The 14,756-nt window shown below is 55.3% G+C and overlaps 2 protein-coding genes across 5 annotated transcripts in view; one reads left to right on the plus strand and one right to left on the minus strand.

Annotated features, from left to right (window-relative positions):
• DGCR2 (DiGeorge syndrome critical region gene 2) overlaps window positions 1-5,123 on the plus strand; it is a 76,902-nt gene extending 71,779 nt beyond the window's left edge. For all 4 annotated transcript variants that reach the window (XM_066365391.1, XM_066365393.1, XM_066365392.1 and 1 more), the window contains 2 exons: window positions 299-535; window positions 2,440-5,123. In XM_066365391.1, coding sequence (XP_066221488.1) covers window positions 299-535; window positions 2,440-2,696 — 494 coding nt within the window. In that variant the 3' untranslated portion in view covers window positions 2,697-5,123. The remainder of the gene's footprint in view (window positions 1-298; window positions 536-2,439) is intronic.
• Window positions 5,124-7,839: 2,716 nt separating this feature from the next.
• On the minus strand, window positions 7,840-9,902 carry LOC136392791 (protein FAM246B-like). Its single transcript, XM_066365396.1, has one exon. The coding sequence runs from the start codon at window positions 9,826-9,828 to the stop codon at window positions 9,106-9,108; it is 723 nt and encodes a 240-aa protein (XP_066221493.1). The 5' UTR covers window positions 9,829-9,902; the 3' UTR covers window positions 7,840-9,105.
• Window positions 9,903-14,756: the final 4,854 nt, after the last annotated feature.

The raw sequence follows: 14,756 nt of genomic DNA on the forward strand, positions 1-14,756 counted from the left end.
GGGTCAGACAGCCAAAAACATATTCGAGCTGGAGGGGTGTGGTGAGGGCTGGAACACAGCAGGCAGACTTGTTGCGCATGGGTGATGGGCGGGGATATACTAATAGGAAGGGGCCTGAGTGAGTTTCAGGGCTCTAGTGGGCATGATAAGGCTGACAGGCAGGCGGCAGGCAGCTAGCCACAGCATTGTGACAGTCGGAATGTCAGGCACCCTGGGCTGGGGGAGGTGGGGCTCACGAGCTGAGCAGTGCATCTGAGTGACATGATCCTGTTGCTTCTTTCTCATTTCCATTGCCCAGTGCACCACTTCAACCTTGGCCGGAGGATTCCCGGCTTTGATTATGGCCCAGATGGGTTCGGCACAGGCCTAACTCCACTACACCTTTCTGATGATGGAGAAGGCGGGACTTTCCACTTCCATGACCCTCCGCCCCCCTACACTGCGTACAAGTACCCAGATATTGACCAACCTGATGACCCACCACCACCATACGAGGCCTCCATCAACCCTGACAGTGTGTTCTACGACCCTGCAGGTGCTTCCCCTACAGGGAAAGGGAGCAGCCTGTCACCAAGCACCTGGCCTGCAGGCCTGGAGGCCTGGGGGTCCTCCTCGTGCACAGAGTTGTGAACCCCGCTTCTTCCCAGCCTTCTGTTGCTCTCTGGTTTTCCCTTTAAAGTGGAACTGCCACCTGTTGGACAGGTTCTTTCCCAGGTTTGCACATGTAGATGACCGCTGACAGTGGCCACACTGCCTCTTGCCTCTGCCTAGGAACACCTATTAGCAAACAGCTCTCCACACCCAACTCTGGCTCTGTGGAGAGCTGGGGACCAGGCATTGGCAGTCATGGGCTGTAAAGACATGTGCATGTGTGGTGAGCTGAAGAGACACCACGGTGACATTCTTTTGTGTCCTGAGGCAGCTTGTGACATGGGAAGAAAACACTGGCTCTGTGATGTTGGGCAAGTTACTTGAGTATGTTGCTCCCAGGGCTGTGCAGCAAAGAAGGAATTGCAGGTGCCTTGCCCATTACCTGTCTTGTCCCTATTCCTGTCTCTGGTGTGCAGTGCAGATGTCCCACCTTTTCCCTTTTTTTTTTTTTTTTTTTTTTTTCTTTTTCTGAAGCTGAAAACCGGGAGAGACAGTCAGACAGACTCCCGCATGCGCCCGACCGGGATCCACCCGGCACGCCCACCAGGGGGCGACACTCTGCCCACCAGGGGACGATGCTCTGCCCCTCCAGGGTGTCGCTCTGTTGTGACCAGAGCCACTCTAGCGCCTGGGGCAGAGGCCAAGGAGCCATCCCAAGCGCCCGGGCCATCTTTGCTCCAATGGAGCCTCGCTGCGGGAGGGGAAGAGAGAGACAGAGAAGAAGGGGAGGGGTGGAGAAGCAGATGGGCACTTCTCCTGTGTGCCCTGGCCGGGAATCGAACCCGAGACTTCTGCACGCCAGGCCGACGCTCTACCACTGAGCCAACCGGCCAGGGCTACCACCTTTTCCCTTTATGTTACCCCCTGTGACCCACACATACCCCCACCAGATATTGCAGGCAGCACCCACCCCAGGGCAGCTGGCTCTGCCCACAAAGCACAGTAGAATGGCATTGTGAGGCCAGCACTGCTGTGTTCTTTGTTCTCTTTGTTCATTTGGTTACCGAACACCGCTCCTGGTCTGTGTGGGCTGGAGAAGTTTGGATATGACCCCGGCCCTCAGGATAGATTGTCACCATCTGCTGTCAGGGGAACAGGGTAGAACAAACTTCCCAGGGATGCTGCTGGGTGCCTAGCCCCTCCACAGACCAGGCTGTAGTGGAGCAGATGGTCCTAGGACAGGACAGCAGGACTGCTGGGATCAGGGGGAGTCAGCCAGGACAGGGGCACATAGTGGGCCCGGTGCCCTGGGCTGGAAGAGTGAGCCTATGATGATATAGAGCAGGCACACCAGAGTGTGTGAGCTGCCCCAGAGCATCTGTCAGACCAGAGCTTTCTGCAGACCCCTGCGCAATTTGAAGGGCTGCGTGCTCTGGCCCCATCTCATGCTGTGAACGAACGGTCTTGTTCCCATATTCCAGCTGCAGCTCCTGGTCTGGGGGCTGTGAATCTGCCTATCTGGGGCCCAGTAACGCACAGTAATGTCATGTGAGCCATGGTTCAACCCCCACTCAGTCTGAGAGGGTTTCCTTATCTTTTACCTTTGTTCTCCTGACTCTGTCAAAGCATTTGCCCCCCACCACACTCTGGGCTTGTTCATGACTGTCCCCTACACCTTGTACCATGACAGCCTGCAGTCGTGGTGAGGGGGAGGGGTGAGCACAGCAGAGCTCCAACTTTGGTGGGAGCGTTCAGGTGAGAGAAGCATTCCCTGGTTCTGTCTCCCCACCCTCTTTCCTCACGCCAAACCCACCACCCTGCTGACTGACACCCCTCTGTCTCCTGCAGATGATGATGCTTTTGAGCCAGCAGAGGCTAGCCTCCCAACCCCAAGGGATGGTGACAGTGAAGGTGCATCGTCCCGGCGCCTGGAGCAGCCTCTGCCTGCCGCAGGGGTCTCCCTGGCAGACCTGGAAGACTCAGCCGACAGCAGCAGCGCCCTGCTCGTGCCCCCCGACCCTGCCCAGAGTGGGAACCCCCCAGCCACCGAGGCACTGCCAGGCAGTGGCTGCCACAGCCGCAGTTCCCTGAATACTGTGGTGTAGAGGATGACCAGTCCTTGGCCCCAAGAGGCATGGAGCACCTGTTTGCTGTTAAAAAAATTGATTCCCATGGAGACTTGAAGGGCCCCAGTGTGAGCTGGACCCAGCTGCACTGCTGCACACACCACCACTACCACCCCCGAAGATGTGCATGTGTGCTTAGAGACTGTACCAGTCTCCCAAGGGAGTGAGCACTTGCACCAAGTCTCCTTGAAGGCTTCAAAAACATGCATAGCTTTGAGTCACTCTCTTTTTAAGGGACAAAAGAATGACAAAGGTTCATACCACACGTTTCAGAAATAGGGAACAAAGAAGGCACTGTGGGCCTGGGTGGGGGCCTAACTACACCTGGCTTTGATGGGCCTGCTTGCAGCAGCATATCATGCAGAGGAGGCTACCGCCTAGCCACGAAACCCAGAACTGCCATGATGCGCCTTGCTGGCCACTGCTCAGGAAGGCTCTTCCAGGCACCATTGTTTGTGGACTGTCAGGATTGTCTGGGCAGTGGGTCTGCTTCAGGGCGTATGGCCTGGAGGCTGCTATAATGGCTGTTCTGGGATGGACTCCCACAGGTCTAGCTTGAACATTAAAGATGACCCTGCCCAGGCTGGAGGCTGGCCAGGGGCTCTGGTGCCCAAGGCCCTAAGAAGGGGAGCTTGGAAGGAGATTGAACTCTATTCTGTCTTTCCAGCTGGGCTCTGCAAAGCCCAGTTTTGTGCCAGAAAGCCCTATCCCTAGTCCTACAGATATCTCCCCAACATTGTTGTGCATGGCGACCCCAGGAGGCAGCTCTGGAGTTGGGCTGAGGCCTGTAGCCATGCATGAGTGTCCTGGCCCTGGATCCTCCCCTGGGGTGTGGGGGCTAAGCTGGCTCCTATCTGTTACCCTCTGGAGCCCTCTTTCTATTGAATTTGCCCCTGGGCCTGGCCTGCGTCCACCCTACCTTTTTTGTGCCATAAAGGGCTGTTTCTTTGGGGGGGAGGGTGGCTGAAATTAACGTCCTGGGCTGTGTTCACTTCCTGAAAGTCCACTTCTTGCACGCCACCGCTAGAGCCAAGTGCCCAGTGGCTGCATGCCACCTTCCTGTCCTCTGCAGCACAGGGTGCTGGGTGCCCTGTCCATGGGCCTTTTGATCAAGGGACCCTGTTGCCTACTCCTGGGCAGTGGTCTTGTCTCCTGACACCAGGCTTTTAGCATTTCTGAGGTTTGGAGATTAAGTGGGTTCTGTGCGATTATTTAGCACATCCATACTTTTCTACGTTGAATGTGTAGATCTTTGTGTGTGTGTGTGTGTGTGTGTGTGTGTTCAAGTGTTTGCAGGTGGTTTGGTACATGAAAACTCAGTCGATTTCCTGGATCTGCCATGGCCTCTGGGTGGCACTGAGGCATGGCCTGGTCTGTGCCTATTCTGAGAGCACAGAGCCCTGCTCCTGGTCCCCCTTTCAACCTTTCCAGACCAGTGTGCAGCAAGGGGAGAGCTGACTTGAAGTGGGGCTCTGTGATAACAGACCTCCAAGGCACAGCCCAGTTCTAGGCACATTCTCACACTTCAGTTGGAAACCCATTTTGTTCTTCCAATATGAAATGAGATTCTTGAGTTGCCCACAAGGCTGACTAGTGGTGTGAGTTTTGTCACTGAACTGTGAGCTCCACCTGCAGGAGGCAGAGTGTGTGTTCCTCTTGCTGCTTCCTTGAGAATGGCATGTGTGCTGGGCGCAGGGCAGCTGAGTTCCAGAGCAGCTGTTATGTCTCAGTGGTGCTGGGTGAGGGTCCTGAGCAGGCCTGCTTTGAAATGACCACAGCACAGGGTCCCCCTATCCCAATGTCTCTGGCCCAGGCCTCAACTGTGTGTATCAGTCTGGGTGGCTGGCACTGTGTTGGACTGGGGGACTTCCTTTGCAAACTGAAGGACTGCTGGAGACAGGCATGCAGGAGGTACTAAGGAGAAGGTGGGCCTGTGTCTGGCCAGGGTTCTGTCCAAGGTGGCTCAGCCCATTAGCATCCTTGGGCTAGGTAGAAGGCTGCCTGCTGCCCACTGTGTCTCTAGAAGCTGAACTCTGCTTGAATATGGTTGTGAGGGAATCAAGGGGAAAGCTGTGGTCTTCTCCTCTGACTTTGGCTTCTTTGTTAAGATCTGATTGTGCTCCATGGTCCTACCCTGGCTAAGATGCTTGTGTTCCTGTAAGAGGACCCCAACCCCATGCACACTGGGCCTCCAGAGGAATGGCCTATGGTTTTGGGAGGGGCCTCCTCCCCCAGGACCCGACCTGGGAGTCAAATCTGTACAATGTCTCTGCCTGTTTTATATATGTTTTCCTTTCACTAAGGGTTTTTAGTTTGGGTTTATTTTTGATTGGGTTGGCACTAATCCTTAAGATGCTGTGAGAACCATTTCATCCAAATGCCAAATAAATTTGTGTTCTGGAAGAAGTGTAGTCAGCCCTTGGTGTGACCCATGTTGGGGGAGGGGAGGCTCTGGCCACACTGGAGCTGAGACACAGGTGTGGAGATGGGGGGAGGGGAATTTGTCCATCTGTGGAACCAGGGGCAGGCTTGGGTCTCTGAGACCCCTCTGTCCCTTTTCTCGGGCAGTGGTGCTTTCAATAATTTTCTAGTATGTGCTGTGGCACAAGAGGGCACTCTAGAGACTCAACTTTGGGCAGGCTCTTGTGCTCTCACCTTCCTAACCCAGCCTCCTGGCCATAGCCGGGTTAGGGAAGGGATCAAGGTTATGAAAGGAGCCATTGTGTCACTTGGCGGGAATAGGAGCTTTCAGGAGATGGTCGCTCACTTTTGGACACATCTGTGGGACGGTAGGCTGTCAGCACCCTGGGTGCTCAGCACCGGGGACAGCTCCATTCACAGGGGACCTGCCCCATTCATAGAAGTGGAAAGAGCTCAGCCTTTGGGATTGGAAAGAGGTGCTGGGTGCAGACGTATCTCCCACCTCCTGCACACTCAACTTGCTGGTACAGTCATGCTCACACCGGTGGGAATACTTGCGCCTGGTGTGGCAGTTTCCAGGAGAGCGAACTGAGTTGAGGCTCAAGCCCCTGCCTGGGGTCCATGCCATGACTGCTGAGGATGCTCAGTCCCCACCTGGGCTGGATGATTGGGGTGAGCTGTGGCTTCCCAGAGACCTGTTGTTGGGGTAGTTCTCCCAAGGGGGCTGTTTAGAGATCCATTGCACATCTGGTCAGCAAAGGGAGTGGGTGGAAGGACATCTAGTCTTGGGGTTGAGAAGAGAGACCCTCCTACACCCTCCCCATTCCAGCACCTCGAGTCAAGGACACTAATATTCAGGATACATTCTCCCTTGAATTTCCGCCCTTGACCTTGCCATGTCACTCCTAGTCTCCAGCCTCCATTTTCTCATCTGTAAATGGGCATCTTTATAGCTCCTACTCCTGAGAGGGTTAATTGAGGCAGTTGGGATCCACGTGAAGCTTTTAGCACTGGGAAATGGCAATTGTTGCTGGTACACAGCCCCGGTATCAAAGCCTGGGAGTCTGAAGCTCCCTCTCCCCTGCTGTTAGCCCTGCCTGGGCACTGCCCCTCTGACCTATTCCTTGAGCCCACCCAGCTAATAAATATACAGCTGCCAGCTGCACCAGCCTCTGCACCACGTGGTCCTCTGTCTTCGCACTCACTTTCCTCGCTGTGCTGCTGGTGGTGCATGGGGACTTGCAGGGCATCAGCCCCAACTGTGCATGACCAGTGGACACTTCATAGTCTCCTCCGCAGGAGCAGGGCTCTGACACCAACTTCTGGGCTAATTTTGTCAGGCCTGAAGAACGTGTTTGCGCCGCAGTGAGCAGCCTGGGTTGCTCCTGGCATGTGGGCCAAAGGAGGCTGGTTCCAATCTCACTTCCCAGAGTCTCGGTGACTCTGGCACCCACCTTTCCACTGGCCTCGTTGCTGCAGAGCTCCTCCAGCCTCTCGCACTAATTTTTTTTTTTTTTTTGTACTTTTCTGAAGTTGGAAACGGGGAGGCAGTCAGACAGACTCCCGCATGCGCCTGACCGGGATCCACCCGCACACCCACCAGGGGGCGATGCTCTGCCCATCTGGGGCGTCGCTCTGTTACAACCAGAGCCATTCTAGCGCCTGAGGCAGAGGCCACAGAGCCATCCTCAGCGCCCGGGCCAACTTTGCTCCAATTGAGCCTTGGCTGCGGGAGGGGAAGAGAGAGAGAGAGGAAGGAGAGGGGGAGGGGTGGAGAAGCAAATGGGCCCTTCTGTGTGCCCTGGCTGGGAATCGAACCCGGGACTCCTGCACGCCAGGCTGACGCTCTACCACTGAGCCAACCGGCCAGGGCCTCAGCCTCTCGCACTATTATCATCACTACTCAGGTTAGCCGACCACGCCCGGCTGTGAGTCTGCGGTGCTCTGGACAGCATTCAAGGACATCGTGCACATTGGTCGTGCGCAGGTGGGGCTGATGCACGCGCGCACACACACACACACACACAAGCAAGCGTGCATACCTGTCCTTCCGACTCCCAGCAGCTCAGCCATCAGCGTGGCCTGGTTCCAGACTATGCCCCACGCTGGGACCCCGGGCTCTCGTCCTGCACCCACTCAAGAAGAATTTGCAGCAGCCTCTCCTGGGGGAGGGGGCCGCAGGGTCTGTGCCACAGCCCACCCCCCACCTGACCCCAGCCCTCCTGCTCATGGATCCACTGGTTCTGGAACTCCACTGGAGTCTGTCTGACTGCCTCCCTGTTTCCAACGGGGATCCACTGGTTCTGGAACTAAGCCTGTGGTTCAGGGATCCACTGGTTCTGGAACTTAGCCTGTGGCCCCTAGAATCCAGAAGCAACCTTGTTCCTGCAATAAACCATACACAGAGAGGCCTTGGTTTCATGTGGCTGGGGACACGAGGGTGGGGGGCTAGTACACACTGCACCTCCCACAGAAGTGGGATCCCTACCTTAAACCCACTGAGGCCTTAATGTGCCTATTCATACAAGGGGAACACCCTAACCAACCCTGTCCTACCCTACCATAGTCTCAGAACCCCATTCAGGACCCCTAGAGAGAGAAGTCATCCATACTCACAACCTACACATATGTCTGAATCCCCTGGTCAGATGGAAGAAAAGCTAGCAGGGTCTAAAAACATCAGCTGCTAAAGCTTGAGATTACACATTTTATTTCAAAATTGAACTGGCCCCAATCCCGGTCACTGCAAGCTGTTAAATGAAGACTCCAGATGTTTCCTGGAGACCAGGAGGTGAGAAGCACTGCCTCCAGAATCCACTTCAGGCTGCCGTCTGTCGATCCTGGCCATAGGGATAGCTAAAACTGCATGTAGATGACACTGGGAGGTTAGGCTGTGGAGTCTGAGTGTACATGACACTTTCTGAAGAGACACTGACATTCAGATGGCTGCCTATAGTGAGGCTAAGTGCAAAGATAAGTGTCCTGGGTGTCACTGTCCAAAGTGAAGCTAAGAATGCAGGTGTGGCCTGACCAGGTAGTGGCGCAGTGGATAGAGCTCCTGACTGGGATGCGGAGGACCCAGGTTCAAGACCCTGAGGTTGCCAACTTGAGCGTGGGCTCATTTGGTTTGAGCAAAGCTCACCAGCTTGGACCCAGGGTCGCTGGCTTGAGCAAGGGGTTACTCGGTCTGCTAAAGGCCTGTGGTCAAGGCACATGAGAAAGCAATCAATGAACAGCTAAGGTGTCACAACAAAAAACTAATGATTGATGCTTCTCATCTCTCTCTGTTCCTGTCTGTCCCTATCTATCCCTCTTTCTGACTCTGTCTCTGAAAAAAAAAAAAAAATGCAGATGTGGCTGCTGACCAGATGTGGCTGTGTCCAGGCCATGCTGTTCTATGGGGGGCTGGGGCTGGCAGTCAGTAGAGTGAAGTCCAGTCAGGACTGTCCAGTTGGTGGCCTGTGGAGTGTGAGTGACATTGATCAAGTGATACTGAGTCCAGGTGACAATGTCCCAGCAGCCCATGTATCCCTGGTGTCTGCTGCTTGGTGTGGGTCACACTCTTTATCCCAGTGCGTGAAGGCCCTGCCTCCTCAAAGGGAGGGCGGGGGACGACCTTGCAACCTCGTCTAGTCCAGGAGTCCATCCTGCGCAAGCCCTCGGCTCTACGCCAAAGCTGATAAACCTCAGGCCCAAATCTTCCCCAGCTCTAAGGCCAAAAGCGGCTCCACGCTTCCTCCAGCCCGAACTCAGCCTCCAGAAGTGACCACTGCGTTGAGCTGTCCGCACTCCCCAGACGCCATCTGAGCCGCCACACCCGAATACCCGAGCGCTAGCACGTCGGCGTCGGCGTCGGAGAACTCTTCCTCTCCGAACCAGGTCCGCGAGGTGGCAGGTCTGTCCATTCGCCCCTCCAGCCAGTGGCGCCTCCAGCACTGCGCCTGGCCCACCCTTGGTGCAACCTCCCTCAATCCCCGCCGCCCTGCGGGGCTCCGGGGGACACTGGCGTCTTCTTGAGGTTCTTCCGGGCCAAGGCCCGGTTCGTGCCGCTGTTGACGGGTCCGTCTGAGGCGTCGTCGGTGGGCCGGGTGACCACAGCCAGGGCGTTCACGGTGCCAAGAGCCCGCAGCAGGGCGGGGCCGCGGGCCGCGGCGCGGGGGGCGGCACGGGGCTCGCGGCGGACGGGTGGACGTGGCGATGGCTGGGGCGGCAGCAGCGCACGCAGGGCGACCAGCTCAGCCCGCAGCTCTGTGCGCAGCGCCTCGAGCTCCGCGCCCAGCTCCGCACGCACGGCCGCCAGGCCCTCCTGCAGACGTTGCTCGCTCACCTCCAGGACGCCGGCTGGGTAGGTGGCCCCGAGGCGTGGTTCCCCGCACACCGAGCACACAGAGCCTCGGCTGCTCGTGTCTGCCCGCTCCCCAGCCCCCGCTGCTCTGGCCCCTGCCCCCTCCGCTGCCCCCACGCGTTCCACCAGCCGCAGTAACCGGGGAGCGTCGGCCCGTGCCTCCGCCTCAGCCCGGAGCTGGCCCCTCAGGCGAGCCAGGCGACCGGCAGCGCGGGCTTCTTCAGGGCCCAGCCCATTGGGTTGAGGCGCCGGATCCCGCCGGCGGTCCACGCCGCACCTCAGTGCCTCGCTCACGGCGTATGCGCTGCGAGCCTGGGCCCACGGACGCCGGGACTCCGCCGCCATGCGCGTTGTTGCCGCCACAGCCAGCGCCTCTAGCGCGCGCCTTGGCCTGGAGCCCCAGTCTGCAGCCTAGCGACCGCTGGGGCCCGAGCAACACGAGGTGGAGAGGGCCTCCGGGAGGGCTGTGGGAACATCCGAGGCCTCGAAGGATCCTGCCTGCAGCCGGGAGAACCCCAGCAAGGCTGAGACCCACGTGGCAGGGCCCCAGGGGACCCTGGAGGGGGGGGCAGTGGTGCAGACTTCAGTGTGTTGGACTTGCCCGCGGGGACGCGCTGTCATGTGTTACAACAAAGGGCTTGGACCAGCTTCTGGGCAGAGGTGACAAGGTGTGGAACAATGGTTGCAGAAGCCCAGTCTCCAAGACCAGAGTCAGTAACCAAACTGATAATCTCCATCACAGGGGAAAGCAGATGTAGTCATGGACCCAGCAGCCCTCCTCACTGGCCAGAGCCACCTCCTTCCATAGCATAGTCTAGGCCAGGGGTCCCCAAACTACGCCCGCGGGCTGCATGCGGCCCCCTGAGGCCATTTATCCGGCCCCCGTCGCACTTCTGGAAGGGGCACCTCTTTCATTGGTGGTCAGTGAGAGGAGCATAGTTCCCATTGAAATACTGGTCAGTTTGTTGATTTAAATTTACTTGTTCTTTATTTTAAATATTGTATTTGTTCCTGTTTTGTTTTTTTACTTTAAAATAAGGTATGTGCAGTGTTCATAGGGATTTGGTCATAGTTTTTTTTTTATAGTCCGGCCCTTCAACGGTCTGAGGGACAGTGAACTGACCCCTTGTGTAAAAAGTTTGGGGACCCCTGGTCTAGGCCACTATTATCTCTCTACTCCGTCCCCTACAGTCCACACACAGCTGCAGAAATCCATCCTGTTATGGGCACTTCCATTCAAGCTCTTCAAGGTTCTTGCCACTGTGTGCTGGCCTCAGAAGGCACTGGAGGTCCCAGCCCATCTCACAATGTTTGGCCACATCTTTTTTAACCTCCTCTAACCCAACAACCTTCCCTACTACTCTGGGTCTTTACTTGGGCCAGTTTTCCTGCCTGGAATGTCCCCTGCACACCCCCACTTGCCTGGCCAAATGCATTCATCCCACTTCTGTATGCCAGCCTTCCTTGACCACCCAACCCCAACCAGGTAACTCAAGTCCCTTCCCCAGAGCACCCCTCACAGTGTAACCGATTTTTTTTTTTTTTCTGAAGCTGGAAACGGGGAGGCAGTCAGACAGACTCCCGCATGGGCCCGACGGGGATGGATCCACCCAGCACGCCCATCAGGGGGCGATGCTCTGTTGCAACCAGAGCCATTCTAGCACCTGAGGCAGAGGCCACAGAGCCATCCTCAGCGCCTGGGCCAACCTTGCTCCAATGGATCCTTGGCTGCAGGAGGGGAAGAGAGAGATAGAGAGGAAGGAGAGAGGGAGGGGTGGAGAAGCAGATGGGCACTTCTCCTGTGTGCCTTGGCCGGGAATTGAACCTGGGACTCCTGTACACCAGGCCCACGCTCTACCACTGAGCCAACCGGCCAGGGCAGTGTAACCGATTTTATGTTCCGTTCACCTGGATCCACAGAAGGGTGCCTAAGGACAGGGCTGGATCATGTGGTACTCAATGATGCTAATCATGCTGAATATTGGATGAAGGAGCCTAGGGCTGAGGGTCCTTGGTAGAATGCACCTCCTCACCCCCTTTCCCTCCCAGCCAGGGCAGCCCTTAAATGCCTCCTCCGCCTGGCATTTAAGGCCCTTACGGCCATCCGTGCTGCCTTTCCAGCCCTGCCACCTTCTATGGAAGCCCCTCACCACTGCACTGTGTCCTTTTTCACCCCCGTGCCTTCACATGTGCAATTTTGCTTATCACAGGGCCATAGGTAGTGCAAGCTGTGGGCCCCTCTGGAGAGCAGTATCCCTACCCAGCATGTTGTTCACACTGCGCCCTAGGGGCTAGTTAGGACTCTAGGTGCCATGGGGCCTCCCCAACAAATTGTGGAGAAGGAGAGCCTGGAGTGGATCCAGGCTGTGCTGGGATCCCAGGCCCCACAGAGGCCTAGCCTCTCTGCAGGGGTGTGTGTGTGTGTGTGTGTGTGTGTGTGTGTGTGTGTGTGTGTGTGTGTTTTGTGGTGGTGGGGAATACTATGGACCCCGTTCCCCGGCAGACCTGACCCCAGCCACTGTAAAGAAGTCCTGAGTCCCCTCTATTTGTTAGTTCATTCATACACTCATTTGTTCACTGCAGCCTGTCTCTCTGGAAGGTACAGGGAAAGTGAGAACTTGGCCCTCTGTCAACCCCTGACTGTCCCATTCCTGATGAGTCACCTGGCCTGCTGGGACATCCAGGATCTGGCTCTGCTGATCCCTCAAGCCTCATTAACCATCCCCTGCTCCTCCCCCAGTAATTAAAATACTGCTGACAAAACAGCTGTGGATTCTCTCCTCAGCCTGCAGCAGCCAGGCTGTGTGACCCGTGGGCTCTGGCCTCTCTGAGTCAGATTGAGTTCTCATCTGTGAAATTTAGGAGAGCTTCAGAATAGGTCAACAAGGAGGCCAGGAGTGTAGGAGAGAGCTCAGAAGATTTACTGTGGCTCGAAGAGCCTAGAGGGGCAAGGGTGGGCTGCCAGGGTCCCTGGAATCCTGGGCACGTAGAGGCTTTGTTGTCTCTGTGAGGCTAATGGTAAGGGGGAGGGGGAGGTAATAGGAACAAAGCCTTTGCAGTAAAGAGTTAAGGTTCCTGCAGGGGCTACAGGCTTGTGGTAGAGGGTCCCAAAGCCACACGTGGGGAGAAGATAGATTGCATAGGAGCAAATACAGAATTGGGGAGAGGCCCTGGGGACCCCAGTGGGTCCTGAGGAGGGCTGCAGCTGTATTGGTGAGGAGGAACAGGCAGGTTTGATCAACCTGACCCTGAGCCCCTGAGGTCAAGTGCGGTGAGGGGAGAAGTAAGTTTTGACCTGGCCTGAGCTTCATAGATGGAGAGGCTGGGGCAAAGCTTAGGACTGGAGGTGAGGGGATGGGTTAGGGAGTCCTTGCTGAGGCTGGCTGGTTAGAGTGGCGGTAGATGTCCCTACAGGGCAAGAAGCAGGGACAGAGGTTCTGGGGGGGTGGTATGAAGAGAGGCTTGCTTTCTGGTTCCTCCTGGAAGCTCCTTACAGCCCAGCCTGCCCAGTGGCTCTCTCTGCACAGAGGAACTGACTGGGATCCAGTGCAGAGCCCAGCTCCTTCCCAGTTTCATTGCCCCCTCTTTGTGCCCAGGACCAGGGGCCAGGCCTGCTAGGGGTGGGGAAGCAGGCTGTGTCTGTGAGAAGCCATTAGCACAAAGGAATGTCCCCAGCCTGGCCCAGTGCATTCAGGCCATTAGCGCCTTGCCATTCATTAACTCATTAACAGTGGGGAGCCTCAACAGGGCAAAGGAGAGAAAGTCCTGGGGCTCTGCCTCAGCCTAGAGATGAGGTTCTGTAGGCTTGCTCTTAAGTTAAATTTGTATGTAAGTTAGAACAAGTACACTTACCTATTAAATGCAACTCAGATGTTTGTCTTAACATAGTATTTATTTTTACCTTTCTGTGTATATAAATACTTAAACATTTTCAAGTCTACAGAACCTATCTTGTTTGTAACCCAGGGATAGCGTATACGGTAAGTCCCCAAGTTTCAAACATCTGATTTACATACAATTCATACTTACAAACAGAGCACCGTAAGGGCTATTGGTGATCAACTGCAGTTGGACATCAGTAAAAATGATATCATAGAGTTACTCGACTCCCATGGCAAAGAACTAATGGATAAAGACCTTATGAAACGAGAGCAGCAGATGATAGCATTTAGGGAAGAAAACAAAGAACTGGAAACTCCAGAACCAAAAACATTTTCTACAAAAGAGCTAGCTGAAGCTTTTCATCTCATTGAAGCAGGCGTGACAAAAGTTAGAGGAGCAAGATTCTGATACAGAGAGGCTCACTAGAGTTTATCATACAGTTACCAAAGGCCTGAGAAGCTACAGGACCATTTCTGATGAGAAAAAGAAAAGCTCTGTACCTGTACTACTTCCCTTGATGCTTAAGGCATCAAAGTGAGAGAAAGGGAGAATCATCAATTTGTTGTTCCCTTGAACTTTTTTTTTTTTGCTTTTTTTCCGAAGTTGGAAACGGAGGCAGTCAGACTCCCGCATGCGCCCGACCGGGATCCACCCGGCATGCCCACCAGGGGGCAATGCTCTGTCCATCTTGGGGCATCGCTCTGCTGCAATCAGAGCCATTCTAGGGCCTGAGGCAGAGGCCACAGAGCTATCCTCAGCGCCTGGGCAAACTTTGCTCCAATGGAGCCTTGGCTGCGGGAGGGGAAGGAGAGGGGGAGGGGTGGAGAAGCAGATGGGCACTTCTCCTGTGTGCCCTGGCCGGGAATCGAACCTGGGACTCCTGCATGCCAGGCCGACGCTCTACCATTGAACCAATATGCCAGGGCCCTTGAACTTTTTTTTTTTTTTTTTAATTTATTCATCTTTAGAGAGGAGAGGGAGAGACAGAGAGAGAAGGGGGGAGGAGCTGGAAGTATCAACTCCCATATGTGCCTTGACCAGGCAAGCCCAGGGTTTTGAACCGGCGACTTCAGCATTTCCAGGTCGACACTTTATCCACTGCGCCACCACAGGTCAGACAGGGCCCTTGAACTTTAAGGCAGCAGAATCAAACCCTGACTCTCTAACATCAGTTTCATCCTCTCCAACAAGTCCATCATCTTCTGCATCATCCAAGATTGTTTAAGGTTGTATTTGAAAATTTTAAGGTATTTATATGCACAGAAAGGTCAAAATAAATACTATGGTAAGACAAACATCTGTCTATGTGGCATTTAATTATTTTGTCTTATTTGCACTTAATAGGTTAATGTACATGTTCCAACTTACATATAAATTCAACCTAAGAACAA

This window comes from Saccopteryx leptura, chromosome 2 (assembly GCF_036850995.1).
Source record: "Saccopteryx leptura isolate mSacLep1 chromosome 2, mSacLep1_pri_phased_curated, whole genome shotgun sequence".
NCBI lineage: Eukaryota > Metazoa > Chordata > Mammalia > Chiroptera > Emballonuridae > Saccopteryx > Saccopteryx leptura.

Bases quoted from the DNA above. Each gene is read 5' to 3' on its own strand.
- LOC136392791 (XM_066365396.1), bottom strand. From the start codon at position 9,828: ATGGCGGCGGAGTCCCGGCGTCCGTGGGCCCAGGCTCGCAGCGCATAC.